This window comes from Haemorhous mexicanus, chromosome 11 (genome assembly GCF_027477595.1).
Source record: "Haemorhous mexicanus isolate bHaeMex1 chromosome 11, bHaeMex1.pri, whole genome shotgun sequence".
In the NCBI taxonomy this organism is placed as follows: Eukaryota; Metazoa; Chordata; class Aves; order Passeriformes; family Fringillidae; genus Haemorhous; species Haemorhous mexicanus.
The window spans coordinates 14,894,750-14,910,585 of NC_082351.1; the positions used below are offsets into that span (position 1 = coordinate 14,894,750).

At 44.6% G+C, this 15,836-nt stretch overlaps 1 protein-coding gene and 1 long non-coding RNA gene across 2 annotated transcripts; one reads left to right on the forward strand and one right to left on the reverse strand.

The window, feature by feature from the left end:
* Window positions 1-1,638: 1,638 nt before the first annotated feature.
* On the reverse strand, window positions 1,639-5,399 carry LOC132332362 (uncharacterized). Its single transcript, XR_009487889.1, has 4 exons — window positions 5,254-5,399; window positions 5,122-5,177; window positions 3,271-3,358; window positions 1,639-1,813 (listed from the first exon to the last, which is right to left on the reverse strand). It is a non-coding gene; the product is annotated as an uncharacterized LOC132332362 (long non-coding RNA).
* Window positions 5,230-9,509, forward strand: CCDC51 (coiled-coil domain containing 51). Its single transcript, XM_059856580.1, has 5 exons — window positions 5,230-5,357; window positions 6,738-6,964; window positions 7,088-7,434; window positions 7,753-7,917; window positions 8,652-9,509. The coding sequence occupies exons 3-5, from the start codon at window positions 7,117-7,119 to the stop codon at window positions 9,426-9,428; spliced, it is 1,260 nt and encodes a 419-aa protein (XP_059712563.1). The 5' UTR covers window positions 5,230-5,357; window positions 6,738-6,964; window positions 7,088-7,116; the 3' UTR covers window positions 9,429-9,509.
* The last annotated feature ends 6,327 nt before the right edge of the window (window positions 9,510-15,836 follow it).

The following is a 15,836-nucleotide window of genomic DNA, read 5'->3' on the forward strand; positions in this document are numbered from 1 at the left end:
GAGCAGTCCCTGCTCTGTACCCAAGGCAGCTTTGTCCTACATTTTTGTGTGAATAGTTTTCTGTTACCAAAGGTACCCTTATCCAAAATGCAGGAATGATACAATCTTGAATTTCAGCCTTCACACGCTCTATCTGGCTGGCAGAACTCAATCTGATATCCAGAAAAGTACTTTTAGACAAGACAATTTCCTCAGTATCGCCAAGGGCTGATTTATCCCCTTTTGGAGGACAGCAGGGACCTGATCTTCCTCTGAACCACCGGCACGTGAGATGAGGCTCATACACGGGGTACAAACTACGTGGCTGCAGCTGTGTGAGCTCAGGGCCCGACCCCGCATGGCTGGCCGGCTCGTGGGGGCTCGGGCACAGGCAGGGGGGAGCCCAAGGCGAGGCCCCAGGGCCGGAGCCTCCCGTGCCGGGCGGGAGCGCTCCGGGGGCCGCGCCGAGGGAGTTCCGCCGCGGGAAGCGCCGCGCATGCGCAGAGCGGCGGGCACGGTCCGCCCCCCGCTATTCCCGCGGCGGCCGCGCGGGGGCGGCAGAGCCCAAGGAAGGGCGGGACCCTCGCGCGGCCCCGCCCGGTCCCGGTCCTGCCAGGGGCGCTGCCGGCGGCCGCGGCACGGGCTGATGGCACGGTAAGGCCTGCGCCTCCCGCTCCCAGGTGTCCAGGGCACCCGCCCTTCCCGCCCTGCTAAAACTGAGCCTCGCGTTTCAGAGGGAAGGAGGAAACGCTTGTAGTCCTCTAAAAATACCTTTTTAACAAGCAAACCGTCTTAGTAGCACGCTGTGCACTGAACAGCCAACACCTGCGGTCTCTTCCTTGGGAGCCCAGACTGTGCAGGCCCAGATTTCCTATGTAACGCCCCCCCGCCACTGCAGCCCAAGAGTCTCGCTGTTCTCAGAAGACATTCCCTCCCTGAGCCATCAGCTGCCTTGCCTAACAGCAGAAGTCTCGGTATTACCATTACTCTTCAGTGAGGCCTTTGAATTGATTCTTTTCCCCTGTAGCTCCCACCTCAGGAACAGCACATGCCTTCCTTCACGTCTCCAGAACCAGTGTTCAGTCAGTGTCATTCATTTCGAGAATTCAGCTCCTGCTCCCCTCCCAAAAGAACTGCTCTCCTCCCCTCTCCAACCCAAAGGCATTCCATGAGTGTGACAGAGCTGTGATGTCAAGATGTAGCTCAGGAAAATGGTGCCGTGACAATTTGTAGGACAAAGGCAAGTGTATGTTCAGCAGGCAGTGGGACTACAGGGTACAGCAGTGCTCTTAAGTAGGAACACAGAAAGGAGTTGTTTTGGAGTGGCTACCCCAAAGTGCTGGTGATGGAAATACAGAACAACTTTTGTTGAAAGAAAACTTAGAGCTCTTAGGAGAGCACACACTGCTATAGCCACATCTCAGACAACTGCAGCTAAACCTAAGCCTCCAGAATAAAACTCAGCAGATTTTAACACTCGGGCCCTGATTCCACTGTCAAAAGAGAGGAGAAGTTGAAATTTATTCTCACAAATAACTAGCAAACGACCAGACGTACTCAGGCTGCACAAGAGCACACATGGTCTCCAGTAAAAGTTTCATTTCCGGTATAAAACAGTAAAGCCATTTTTAAACAGAGCCTACAGGTAAAGAGAAAATATCACATCTTAACAAAAAGGATTTATTGTGACTAAACAAAATGTACAATGTTTCCCAAATGACAGAGTGTTTTCAAGACTCTCTGAAGTCTGCAGGTCCATTGAGTAACTTGATCACTTCTTACCCTGCAGTTTGATCAAGCTACTTTTTGCCAGACTTCTTTATTCCACCACTGGCTGCCAAAAGAAACAACACAGCTGGTTAGGTGACTGTGACAGCGCTTAGCCACAAATGCAGTTCCTCATAAAGATGAATCCCCCCACTAGACAGCCTGCACAGCCCAGGTCCCCACTGGTGAATTGTTTCTGTATATGTGACTCCTCCTGTGTGGTTTTGATCTCTCACACCTTTCTGTGAACAGTGACTCATTTAACATTAGAAATTAAGTTTCTCCTGGAACCAAATATGCCCTGTGATTCTACAATAGAATGAAAAATTCCAACAGTTACTTTGTTTCTCCATTGACTACTTCTTATACAGCAGGAGCAGTCTGGTCAAATCAAAATCAAGACTAAGGGAATAAAAACATGGTATCCCTACACCACAGCCCCCAGCTGGGATCAAAGCTCTACAGAAGCAGGTACTGGTATTCCCTGCAGATTACTGAAGACACTAAAGTGAAAGAACACCAGGTATTGGCACACAACAAGTGTGGCACTTGTAAATGCTGGTTTTCTCCAGTTGTGTCAGGTATGACCAGTGGGAAGGAAAGAGAACAGCAAGGCTGCACCAAGACAGACTACAAGGGCCAAGGGTCATCAAAAGACTCTGCATTGCAACTTGATTCCAACAGCATTGCCCTGCTATGCTAGAGCCTTTCCAAGGCTCTTGGAAATAGGCTGACCCTGCCACAGCAACACAACAGCGGTTACCTACTTTGGTAAGCATCAGGCAAGGGCCAGATTACTGACACTGAGTCTAGAAAAGGGCAGAGAAAGAACTCTGAAGAGATCTATGAGCTCAAGAACCCTACACAGAATGAGTTTAGGATGGCAAGGACAGAACAGAGGCAGGCAGGGTGCACCCCTGAACATCTCTGATGGGACTATGGCAAAGACTCTTTCTGCTGGAGGAGCAGAAGGCGAGTGTAGAGCCATGTGAGCACTCTGACTGTCACTGAGACAGAGAATGGCCTCCGTGGGCGACCAGGACACATCCTGTGAACTCACTTCATGCCTCACGTATTTTACACTCAGACAGAGAGACTGAAGCCAGACTGGCTTCCAGTCACTTTTTTAAAAAGAATAAATTCATCCTCTCAGAGGACAAGCCGTGGATTTTTTAAACTTGGGAGGACTGTGGCAAAGCTTACATGTAATACATCTGAAAAGAAAAGACTGGTGTGCTAAAAAAAAAGCAGAAATGTCCCTGCATATACCAGTGGAATAAGTCAGTGTGCTAGACATAGTGATTTGCCTGCTGAACCAGAACCTGCATCATTTGGGGATGAAAATGCATAGGAAAAAATAAAAAGCCTCTATTTGTTTCATATCATCTGTACCTGCCATCAATTTATTCATCTATGTCAAATAACCCAGAGGCACCTGCCTTTTTATGTTTATCAAGCAAAAACATTAAATTTTTGAAGCCAGCAAGACCCCCATTTCTCCTGCCAGGATGGCACCTCACTTACCCAGGGGCCCTTTTCCAGCAGCTTTTGCTTTCATCTCCTCAAGTTTCTTTTGCTCCTCCTTCTGCTTTTGTTTGAATGCCAGATCCGTCTAAAGGAAAGAACAGCAGCATTTTTTAACATCTCTTCCACAGAAAAATTCAAGAACAACTGAGAAGCAATGAAAAACAAATGTATTATTCCAGCAGCAACAAACACCTGACTGGACTGAGGCAAGATGGCTGAATAATGCTAAAGATGCAGAACATTGCAGAACTATCACAAAGACCACAAACTGAACTTTAACTGTTTGTTTGGTCTTTCTGGAATTATTTCCCATAGCATAATCTCATTCTGAGATTATGATTCCTCTGACTGATAGATATTTGCACTAACACCATTCATGAACATACCCTCAGTGACACATGAAGCCCAGCAAACAGGCACTAACAAAAACATTCAGGCTATAACGAATGTAAACAAAGTAAGGCTGCTTTCACCTGTAAAAAGAGCATAATTTTTTAAAAAATCCTCCCACATATATGTCCCACACATATTTTTGCTGGGTTTAATAAATTTGTATTAATTCCAAGCAATCTAATGACACTGCTGGCAAACTGTACAGGCAAGGCTGCTATTGAGCCTCCTTGCTGGATGAGCCTCCAAATCCAGAAGTCAGACATACTCTGTCCCTTAGATACACATTCTTCACAGACACCAAGGCTGAAAAGGATCCAGATTTTTAACTTGGCACTTAAGACTTTGGGAAAACTGAACTGAGGACCTTGACAACTGAGATTCCACAGATTCTTCATCAATCCAGTCTATGGCTCATCTTTACAACTGCAAAGCTTTCCTCTTCTTTCATTAAAGCCTCCCTTGCTGCAATGTAACCATATTACTTCCCCTACCTACCCCTCACAGAACAGAATATTCTGTTTCTCTCTCCAGGTTTTCCTGTCTCCTGTTGGCTAACGTGTCATTCCTAGTAAATCAATCCCTCACATTTATCCACTTCTGTGGGGTTTTTCTTGAAATGTGTTGCTCCCAAGTGCTCACAGTATTGCAGAGCTGAGACAAAAATAAATATTACATAATTTGACACACAAATGTTTATAACTTGGATCTTTTATTAATTCTACCATTTCTTTAACAATAAAGCTTAATTAGAAAGCTATGACTTCTTTTTTTCCTTTTTCAAAGAGGTATTGTATTTGCCTTTTTCCAAAGAGTGGCACCTCATCCATCATGCACTAGTCTCAGAAATAGCAGCTGACATCCATACTTAAATGTAAGAGTTCAGAGTATCTCTAACACACAATTCACTAGTACATAATTTAATACATTCACTAGTACATAATTTATCCAAGCTACACAATAATCCCAGGCTCCTGGGACCGCAGTAATTCACCGAGTTCAGCTTGCTGTGAATTGCTTCGGCAAAGGCATTCTACGCTCCTCCGACAGCCAGCACTGCTACATCCACCAGCACGGTGGAACACAGGCGGGAGGTCGTCACGGCATCAGAGAAACACAGAATGGCTTGGGTTGGAAGGGATCTTAAAAATCATCGCGTTCCAAAGCCCCGTCTTGGGCAGAGACACCTTCCACAAGCCCAGGTTACTCCAAGTTTCGTTCAACCCAACACCTGCAGGGATGGGGCAGCCTGTGCCAAGGATTCATCACCCTCACAGGCGAGAATATCTTCCTAATATCTAATCTAAACCGCCTCTCTTTCACTTTGAGCCCATTTCCCCTCGTCCTGTCACTGCCTGCTCCTGTAAACGTCAGCAGGAACCCCCGGGCAGCCAGGCCCGCCGGCTCCCTCACGGCCGGGGCAGAGCCGCCGCCGCCGGCGTTCTCCCGCTGCCCTACCTCATCCAGGTCCTTCGTCTGCTTCTTCGGCTGCTTCAGCGGCTTCTTCTTGCCGCCTGCAAAGACAGAGGAGACAGTGAGGGCCGGGCGGGGCCGGGCGGGCGGCACCGACGGCCCCGAGCCCGGCCTTACCTTCCCGGCCCGACATGGCTCCGCTCGCTCCGCCCGCTCCCGCAGCTCCCGCCGCTTCCGCCGCCGCTTCCGCCGCCGCCGCTTCCGCCGCCGGGCCGGGGCAGGTACGGGGCGCGGCGGGGCCGGGCCGGGGCTGGGGCCGGCCGGGAGGGGAGCGGCGGCTCGGCCGGGTCGGTGGAAGGGCCCGCGGGCAGGGACGGGGTCGGTGGTGCGGAAGAAGCCGGCTGCGGGATGCGGGGGCGCCTCGGGAGTGCCGGGTTGCGCTCGGCCCGGCGCGGGAGCGCTGAGGGAGGCGGGACCCGGGGAGTGGAGTCCCGCTCGCCACCGGCTCTGGGCGTGCGGCAGCTTTTGGCAGTGTGTTTGTCAGTGACGGCAGGCAGAGGACATGCTTCTTGCAAAGGAGGCAAGAGAGGAACCAGGCACGTAATCTCAGATTAAGCATTCACAACTTTCTTGTGTCCTCTGGGCTCGGGCTGAGATCACGTTCATCACAGTCTGTGACTGTCTGCATAGAAATTCTTCTTCAAATCTCTACTTTCTCCCTCTTTTTTTTCTGCTCTCCAGTAACCTGAATATTAGGTTAAACTCTTCAGGAAGTAATGCAATTAAGAGAGGGGAATTTTGCACTCTGGAACAGAGAAAATTGAGCTGATGTTTATTGTGGCCTGCAGTGTAGAATAGATGTTCAACACTGCTGTTGACAGTAGATGTGTGAGTGGTGCTGGCAGGAGAGAGAACTTCTTTCATTTCCATGTTCCTGTGGGTTTGATCTTACATGTTATGCATGTAAAACAACTGGTAGAATTGTCATAATGCCACTTGGTGTTATTATTAATGGTTAGAACTAGTCAGCAGGGGAATGAACCTGTGGTGATCAGAGTTTTTCCAGCTGTTTCAGTACTTTTTTGTGGAGATGCCTGTATTGACCACCTAAAATTAACAAGGAAAGCTGTTTTAAATAACAGCAGCTATCAAGTGCTCTCAGCTATTCATGTTTTCATATTATATTAGTCAAAACCTAACATAGTCATACTCAAATTTCATATAAAACCCAACTGAAAAGTTCTCCAGTTTCTAGTTTTTAGAGTTGTTTTTTTTTTAGAGTAATGTGTCTCAGTAGAATTCTGAGATAGTATTTAAAACCAGTATACAATAAACCATAACTAGCAGACTGTTTTTGCAGGGTAAGCAAGCATTTTAAAATGCAGTCCTGTGTGTTAGAATGCTGTGTGTTCACTGCCTGAGATTTTTCTGTTCTTGTGGCTCGTCCTGGTTTATTATTTTGTAGGCAGTCTCATGGGAATACTTGTATTTGGTTTAGCACTTCTGGGTTTTCCCTCTGTCCTTTGTGTTTTTGTCTTTGCATCCTGCAATACTTCCTGTGTCTGTGCAATGTAAGATAAAGAGAATGATCAAGCCACACTTCTATTTTTATCAAGATTTTGTCTCCTCTCTGTCTTTATTCCTTTTCCGTTCTTTTGCAGAATTGTGAGTACCTAAGGCACAAACCAGGTGCAGTCACTGCTCTGCTGAAGCACTGAGTTTCTCTGAAGTTACTGCTGCTGTAACTGGATCTGCACATGATCGCTGCTCACGCCGTGGGTGAATTAGTAATCAAGAAGCATGAAGCATGGTGGGAGTACTTCCTAACAGAAAATCAGGAATCTGTGGCACAATTGCACTTTGTTGAAAATTGTGGAAAGTTCTCTAGGTGAGCAGTGGTGTAAAAGTAGCAATGGTTTAGCTATTCTTGAATTGATTCTTTTTGGCACATGTGTAGTTGAAGAGCTGTGAATCAGCCATACTTCAATAACTTCTCTTCTTCTCCTTGTAGCACTTTTATTTAATAATTAAATTGAAGACATGGGGCCTATGAAATACAAATCAAGCGTGTCCTCAGTGTCCTGTGGTCTGCAGTATCACCATTCATTGATGAAGTGGAGTCCAAAAGTGAATTTACACATGGTGAGGACTTACTGCCCGTCGGCACCCAAGAGGCCCGAAGCCAAGTCTGCAGTGGAAATGGCCATGGGTCTCCTTCATCGGATCACAGAATCAGGGACTGCCATGGGGAAAAACTCCCTCCAGAAAGTGTCTGCAACATGCAGGAATTGGTGGGACAGATACGAAGAATTTGTTGGAATCAATGAAGTTCGAGAGGCTCAGGGAAAAGTGACAGAGGTAAAGATGGAGATAATGTGGAATTTTTAAAATGATGGATAGAGCTATATGAAGCATAAACACTGTCTGAGGCAGAAAAGGTTATCCAAGGAGAATTATGTCTTTTTCTGCTTTTGTTGTCTGTGCAGGTACTGTGAATGTGTTCTAGGCTATGCATGTAGTAAATAGAGCTTATCCTCTGAATTGAAATGGAGTGTGTTTTATTTTGTTGGTGGTTTTTTCCTCCCCCCCCACCCCCCAAAGAAAAAAAAAATACATAATTAGCAACTTAGGTCTGTATGGTAGTAAGTCTCTAAAATAAATGCTCTTTCTTCTCAGGCAGAAAATGTCTTTATGATAGCTCGAGGGATAGTTCGAGAGGCTCGTGAAAATGTAGAAGCCCAACAGATTAAACTGAAGGAAATTCGGGATCGCTTAGACAGGGTCTCTCGGGATGACACCCAGTATTTAGAACTGGCTACTCTGGAACACAGGTTGCTGCAGGTAATTTGTTGGTACTTAAGCATTGGTGAATATGTTAAAAATTTGTGTGCTTTGTTTCCTTCACTAGTCATTGATTGTCTTTGTAGATGCAGTTCAGTTCTGAAGTGATCAGAGTTAATTTCTTAGGGTACTTGTTTTACTTAGTTGTTATCAATGGTTTAATCCCCTGCACAAATTTTATATGTTAATGCTAAAGTAGAGTAGTAAATTTGGAGAATCAAACTGAAGATAATGAGCCTAGAAAATTATTTGTTGTGGTGGTGACCTGTACATGAGTAGTTAAGAAAAAGCTGCCATTCGATGAATTCTCCATGGGATGAGAGAAACTCTTTTCTGGCTAATCCATGGAAGTTCTCTCAGCTGCTTTCTGCTGGTGTCTGGAGAAGTTAGCAGGGCTGAAACAGTGAACATTATAGGGAGTGAAAGACCTTGCTCACTCATACCCATTTTCTATCATCACGTGGCAGATTCTCATGTACAGGATCTTCAGCTGTGATTCCTGATAACCTTTTCTATTTCTCAGACTTAGAATGATGCCTCTTTGACTTAAGTAGAATTAATAAAGAAAATCCCACAGTCAAGGGAAAATTTCTGAAACTACTAATAGATGTTCCCAATTTCCATTCCTTCACCTGCACTGGAGTTTGGGGGTTGGTTTGGGGTTTTTTTTCCTTTGGTATAGACTTTATAGCTTCATATTATACCTTCTCTTTTCATCGCTCTATTTCTTGCAGGAAGAGAAGAGGTATCGAGCTGCATATTTAAATGCAGAGGAATCTGAGAGAGAGAAGTTCTCTCTCTTCTCTGCAGCTGTCAGGGAAAGCCACGAGAAGGAACGCACAAGAGCTGAAAAGACAAAGAACTGGTCTATTATTGGCTCTGTGCTGGGAGCTGTTATAGGTGTTCTTGGTTCCACTTATGTCAATCGAGTAAGGCTGCAAGAATTGAAAGTTTTGGTGCTTGAAGCACAGAAGGGCCCAGTAAATTTACAAGAAGCCATCAAAGAACAGGCCTCTAGCCATTACTTGCAGCAGAAAGATCTCAGTGATGTCATAGAAGACCTAAAAAATGTGCTGCAAACAACAGCATCGAAGGGAGGGAAAGAAGGGGCTTTGTTAACTAGAGAAACCAGGAATGACTCCATAAAAATAGATTCTCTTTTAATGCCTTTAAATGAGCAGCTAAACTACATTAAACAAGTCAGTTCATGTCTGGGGAGTTTACAACAGCAGTTTCACAGTCTGCAGGAAAGTATCACACAGGTGCTGTCTGAGCTGCAGAGTGTCAAACTCACCATCCAGTCCCGACCTACAGAAAGAGCGATGCCAAGGCCTGCAGGGGAGGGCAAGGGCCAGGCTGCTGCTGTGAGAGATGTGATTCTGGAGCTGTGTGATACCGAGCGGAGACTGGAAACACAAATCAAGAGAAGTTCTATTTACAGCACTGCACTGACGTGTGCTATGTTTGCCATTACTCTGCCTGTACTCTATATCATACTGAAAGGGAACTGATCCCTAATTAATTGCCACAACTTAGTAGATTAATAAAGGTAAACTTGCACTCTAAGTACCTGGAGTACAAGTCCAAATAAAGCTGCTGTAGTGTTTCTCATTATGCCTTCTCCTGTATATTTGAAATACTTGAAAAGCCTTAGTCCATTACTGCTGCAGGCTCCGTGTCAAGTCTCTGTCACACTGTGCTTTTCAACAAGCAAAGGAAATGCCACAGCTTGATCTGTTCATTTCTGTCACTTTCACTCTTACTGTCTAGTCTTGTGTATCAAAACAGCACCCAAAATGCCCCTCTCAGCCCCAAATTGCATCTTTGAGGCCCAAAATGGCCCCTTCTGACCCTGAGTTTTACCCCTGCTTGCTCCCAGTGCTCCACATCATCCCACAGTGGTCTCACTTGTTCCCATCAGGCTCTAACTCACCCCAGTAGGTCTCAGTTTGCATCCCCAGTAGCCCAGGACAAGCCCTGTAGTGTAATCAGGTACATACCCTGGGTACCCTGACCCACAGATCCCTGTACCCAGCCCCAAGCCACCTCCCAGACCCCTTGAGATTCTGGGGTTCAGACACATTTATTGCTGGGACAGACAGGTTTTGGGGCCTGACCCACAAACTGGTGTCTCTCCATCCCCACTGTTCCCCTCTCCCCCGGGTGTGGGCACAAGGAGGAGTCTTCAGTTGCACAATGCCAGAACTGAGCTGAGGTGAGCCCCCCAAGTCCTGCATCCTCTCAGAGCCATCAGTGTTCCCCTGTCCCCTCCCCCAGGACACCATGAAGTCCTATTACATCTTCACCACCCCACAGTGCAGCCACTACTGGACCAAGTGACAGAACCTCAAGACGGACATGATACAACTGATTAAATATACAGTGATTTTCACTCTGGAGCTGGATTTGTGATTTCCTGTTCCAATTACTCCTTTGCTCTGTCATTGATTTAAATGCCTCATGTATAATTCTCTGTATTTTGCTCTTTATTTCTTCATAGTTTTGCCATTTGTTCATTCAAAAATCATTAGGATTTATCTTAACAAACAGCTGGATGATGAACTTAAAATACATTGAAGCTACACATGGTAACCTTTTCTGAGGATGGTTTGTCTTGAAGTATCCAAAACGTTTCTGAAGCTTCAGCTCTCTGTTATTGATATCTACATGTCCCTTCAGGCAGGGAAAGAGGCAAAGGGTTCAGCTACAGAGCTGTATTAAGTATAATGGTATTTATTCTGACAATATAAGCCAATTATGCTTTCTCTACAGCCTCCTTAACCTGTCATTCCCAAGGTATTTTGTGGTTTTAGTAATCATCTATGGAGCAATCGCTTTCTTATCCTGCTAGTATCTCATTGGGACCTTCTCCAGGTTTGTTGTTTTGGGGTTTTTTCCTAATCTTGTCCTGCCTGGCAATTGAAATGCTACTCTACAGCAGGTGCTTTTAAGCCAGTACATTAGCAGTAATAGACACAAACTACAAAATAATATTTGGAAATAAGTGAAAGGTCCAGCTGCCTGTTTTTCCTGGAAGGACAAAAATTGGCTGATTGAGGCTAAACACTTGCCTGAACAGTTAAACATCAGTATCTGTGTGTGGCCTCACACAAGGTTTCTGGTATGGCTCTGATAAGAAATCATTCTCTCCCTGTGATGGCAGCAGATAGGCAAATCCAGTGTGGAACTCCTGCTTCACAGGCACTTCTGTGGGACCTCTGCAGACAAAGGAGCAGCGTGCTCACTTCATGTTGAAATGCTTTTGTGTGAGCAACTCACCTGTCTGGCACACATTGCTGTGGTGGGACTTTCTCTTGCTCTAAGAGAGTTTGAAGTTTTGATTGTAAGCTCCTAAGACTGCAAGATCTTTGGGACAGGGATGTATGTGGCACCAACTCCATTTGGTATCATTGGGTGCTAATGACAGAATAAAGAAACAGTGTTAGGAATGATCTTTAATGATTCACTACCTGTAAGAGAAATGAAAGTGCAAAAGGCAGTTTTGGGAAGCGCCACTGCTGATTTATACATTGATTATTTGGAGTGTGAAGTGAGTAACAGATATTTGTCAGGGAAGCAGTCTGATCTGCTGGCTTCAGAACTGGGATAAAAATTCCCATACACTCATCTGTATCAAGAAGTGTGCATACAGATCAATAGAATTTTTCAAATCTATAATATTTTATTTTATCATTTCACAAATATTTTTACAGGTTATATATCTTGCAAGAGCTTGATGAAAATCAGACAACTGTGTAGTTAAAGGGGAAGGACTAGTACAATGTTCTATTTGTAATTTGCCCCACTAGTCACTGAAAATTTTGCTCTGGCTTGGGGTTTGGGGTGTTTTTTCATTTTAACTACATAAACTTGGTCCCCCTTACTATAACTGGCTGAATTTTTTATTTGACATCACTGAACATGTGGATTGTATATATCAGCATGGTTTTTGAATGCTGAAGGTTAGGCAGCTAAACTTGAAAGTCAAGCAGCACTCACTGAATTGTACTCGGTGGCATCAAAAACGAGAAGAGGTCTGAGGCTAAAGTTGTGTACAATAAATAAGAATACAAAACTGAGGGCTGTTTATTGCTCTACAGAAATCTGCTTTTTACCCATTTAAAGAGAGTATTATGATAGTTTGTAGCTTTAACTTTATGTATAGTTACGGGAAGAAAAAGTCAGTCAAGGACTGTATGAATAGTCAATGAGCAGTAGCAAACAAATCTGTAATAAATGATTGTTTGAAATAACACCTGAAATTTGAGGAAAGCTGCAAGTTGTGTGTATCAAGATGAAGATAACTGGTCATTTGTAGGAAGTTTTGAAGACTCAGGAACAGATCCTGTGTGCAGCTGGCAGAGCTCTGTGTTACAAGTAATTACCATGGCTCACTTAGTTCTGCTCTTCCTTGCTAAATCCTCCTATGTGAAGTGACAGCAGAATAATTTCAATTGGGGAAAAACCCTTGTAATTAACTGTGACTATATAATAATTAGGAGAGAAGATTTATGTATTCCCTCAATCCTGGATTAATCATCACTCCATTGTGGCAATGATCTAAGTGTGTAGCTTGGCAGTGCAATGTATGTGCACCCCAAAGCCAGAAGGTGTGGCTGCAGCAGTGGCAGCTGTACCTGAGCTGGCTGAAGGCAATATCCAGGAAGATGCTACAACATGGACTATATGTATCATCTGTTTAGCACTTTGTGCTAAACCTTTGTCATGGTAACACAGGCAGCAAATACATGAGTCTGAACAAAACCAGCACAGCTGTGCAGGGGGTGTTTACCTGGACACTCACCTCAGTTCAGGTACATTTGCAGCAGTGATTTACACAAGCACATGACATCTCAGTGCATGTTTCCTGATGATTCAGCCAGGACTAAGAGAATACTTTTTGCCTGTGCTCTTCAGGTCTATTCTAGTAAAACAAAACCAAACCAAAAAAAAAAAAAAAAAACCACACACAAAAAAAAAAAAAAACAACAAAAAAAAAACCCTAAGAAAACCACACACACCAACCTGCATTCTGTTGTTCTGTTGCATACCTTTGGGTCATTAGAAAGGTTTATAATAGACAGCTGAGTTTCCATTTTGGAATGAGGTCTCTCAGCAGATCCTTTCTTCAACGAGTAATTTCTGCTTGCTAAGGCCTTCTGAGACTTGAATTCTTACTCTGTGAGCAAAGACCTCTCAGGCAGGATGGTTCAGCCAGCCCTGGGCCCCAGTGTTCATCTGAAGGGGTTGGTGGCTGCAAAATCCTACACAGGACTGACCTGGGTACTGTGTGCAGGTCAGAGGAAGGCAGTGCTCATTCAGATTAGTTCCTCTGTCTGGCAGGACAAAGAGGCTGAGTTAGGGAGAACCTGGTAAGAGCAACAGGAAGCCCTTTGATAGATATTAACTATAGAAAAATGGGTAGCAGTGGCCTGAGCTTGGCCCATGCTAAGCTATTTTGGGTTCTTACTGCTCCTTGAGAAACCACCAGTAACTCAAAAGCAAACAGCTTGTGGCTATGGAAATAACTTTGAATGAGGTCACTGCAGACTTCTAACAGTAGGTGCATTCTGAAGAGAAAAGTTGCCCTTCCTTCCACTCATGAAAGAACTAGAAAATGTTGCTTAAGAACACAGGACAAAAGCAGTTAGGTGTAGTGTAACAATCAGGATATATATTTATTTATTAATACTTGGGTTTTGAATGTTCCAACATTCTAGGATCCTGGTCGGAAGTTGCAGGTGCTCCTGTTGATTTCTTTGTATCTGTTTGTTTGGAAAAGACAGTTCCTTTCACAACATACCTTCTAAAAACAAATACTTCCCTCCTTGTGGAGCATAGGAGTGGTAGAGATGTCCTGTTTACCTCAGAAAAAGGTTTGAGATTTGCTGTAGGAATGAGGTTTGCAAGCTAGGAAAAGGCAGACAACGCTGGATTTGTCCATATTATATTTAGAAGTGTATTTTATTGCCAGATTTTTGCTAGGAAGTTACATTCATGACCTCACTCACAAAGCAAAGAGAAGTGAGGTTTCTGGTGCTTGGCAGCTGGATAATCTGAGAAGGTCTGTGCTTAAACACAGCAGCAGAGCTCCAAGATAAAGGGATTGTCACGAGTGTCCCAAGCTTGTTTTGCTGTGTTCTGCAGGGAGAAAGGCAAACCTATGCAAATAGGGGTGTGCTCAGTCTCTTGCTCTACCCCTGCAGGTTCTGGGGTGTTGGCTATTTTTTGTACTCAAAATCAGATCTTTAAACATCAACAGACTGCTGCCAGCAGATCTGTAGGTGCCCAAATGGCCATAACAAACACTTTAATGCTCTTTCTGAATGTTCTGACAAATGAAAACTTGAAAGGAATGGAGTCAGATATGAAGTCGGGCAGATGTAGTTAACCTTCAGCTGGTCCCTGAATTACTGCTCTAAATACACTTTATTCCCAGAAGCTATAGACAGTATTCACATATCCCTTGTGACTTTAACTTGTCTCGTCCCTGCTTGGAGGGGAGGAAGAGTAAGAAGGAAATCAAAAGGAGCATAAGCAGCTGCTTGCCTTGTGATTATCATAATAGTTACGTAAGAAACTCAGCTAACCTGCTTAGAACCAGACATTAACAAGAGTTTTTACAGAAAAGGATCCTTTGGGGATTTAAATATACTAAAAACAACACAACAAAACAAACCTTCTGAACAAATGGAAATCAACAATTGTTTTCACTTGTTCCTCAAAATGTTTGTTCTTTGTGTGACACCATTTTCAGCTGTATAATGTTTGAGAATTAGCTTTTTCTCTAGGGTTTGATTGGTTTGTTTGGTTTTTTTTTTTTAAGAACCGCCAAAATTTTTGTGCAGACTGATAAAAACTCTTCCCAGGAGGGGGAATGGTTAATCCCACAGTGGTTTTACAACACCCTTGTCACTCAGAAGGGCTGTAAGAGGGGTGGGAGGGGGGCACTGTAACATCCCTAAAGTGCACAGAAGCTCTTCCTGCCCTGCTCCCAAGGCAGGCCCTATCTCCAGTTGCCTGCCATTGGACAGAAGGAAAAGCCTCTCCTTTCAAATGTGCTCTCATAGGGGTTTTGCTGCCTTTTAAGTGAAGCTTGCAGATCTTTTTTACCAGACAGAAGGGGCTGCAGGTTGGGACTGGCTCTGGAGGAAAGGCACAAAGGGGATTAGTGTTTTGAGTCAGGAATGGGTTGGAGCAAAGAAAAGTTAGGGGATTTTTTTTTTTTTTAATGCTCTTAGTCACCAAAACTGGATTTTGGCAGAGGCAATTTGAGTGCAGTTAAAATGTGTCTGATTAGTGAGATGATAATTCAGTGAGCTCTAAGCTAAAGAGCGATTCAGTGAGTGGGGTGTGGTAATAGGCTGGCTTTTTCTGTGTTGGGAGAAGAACAAGTAAGGGATCATCTCCTCATGGAGCCCTCATGGGCTCTGCATACAGCAGCCTCCAAGGACTCTCCAGCATAATGAAGGGCCAAGGAGCAAAGGTCCAGAGAGGCAGCCAGCAGTTGCCTCTGAAATAATCCTTCCTTTGGGAGACCGTGGTCATGCTGCCAGATCCTGGGGACTGCTCAGCATCTCTAAACTTTCAGACATATTTTTTCCTTCATAAAATTTGGGGGCTGGGAGTAAGAGAGACTGATGTACTGTAACAAAGACAGTAGATGTTTAATGACACTTCTGAACGTGGGATTTGTACCAACTATGTCCCTCTGAAATGTCAGAAATGAACGTGGGAGGAAAGCCCGATTCAGACTTTCAGAGCAGCATTATGCCTTCAATGGAGATCTGCAGATTTCCAAAAAGGAGAAGTGATGGGCATCCCAGCATAAGGCAAACTCTGTACTTTGCACAACCCAGGCCAGTGCACTCTTCCTCAGTTTGCTTTTACCTACAGCTCCTGTATCACTTCTTCACATC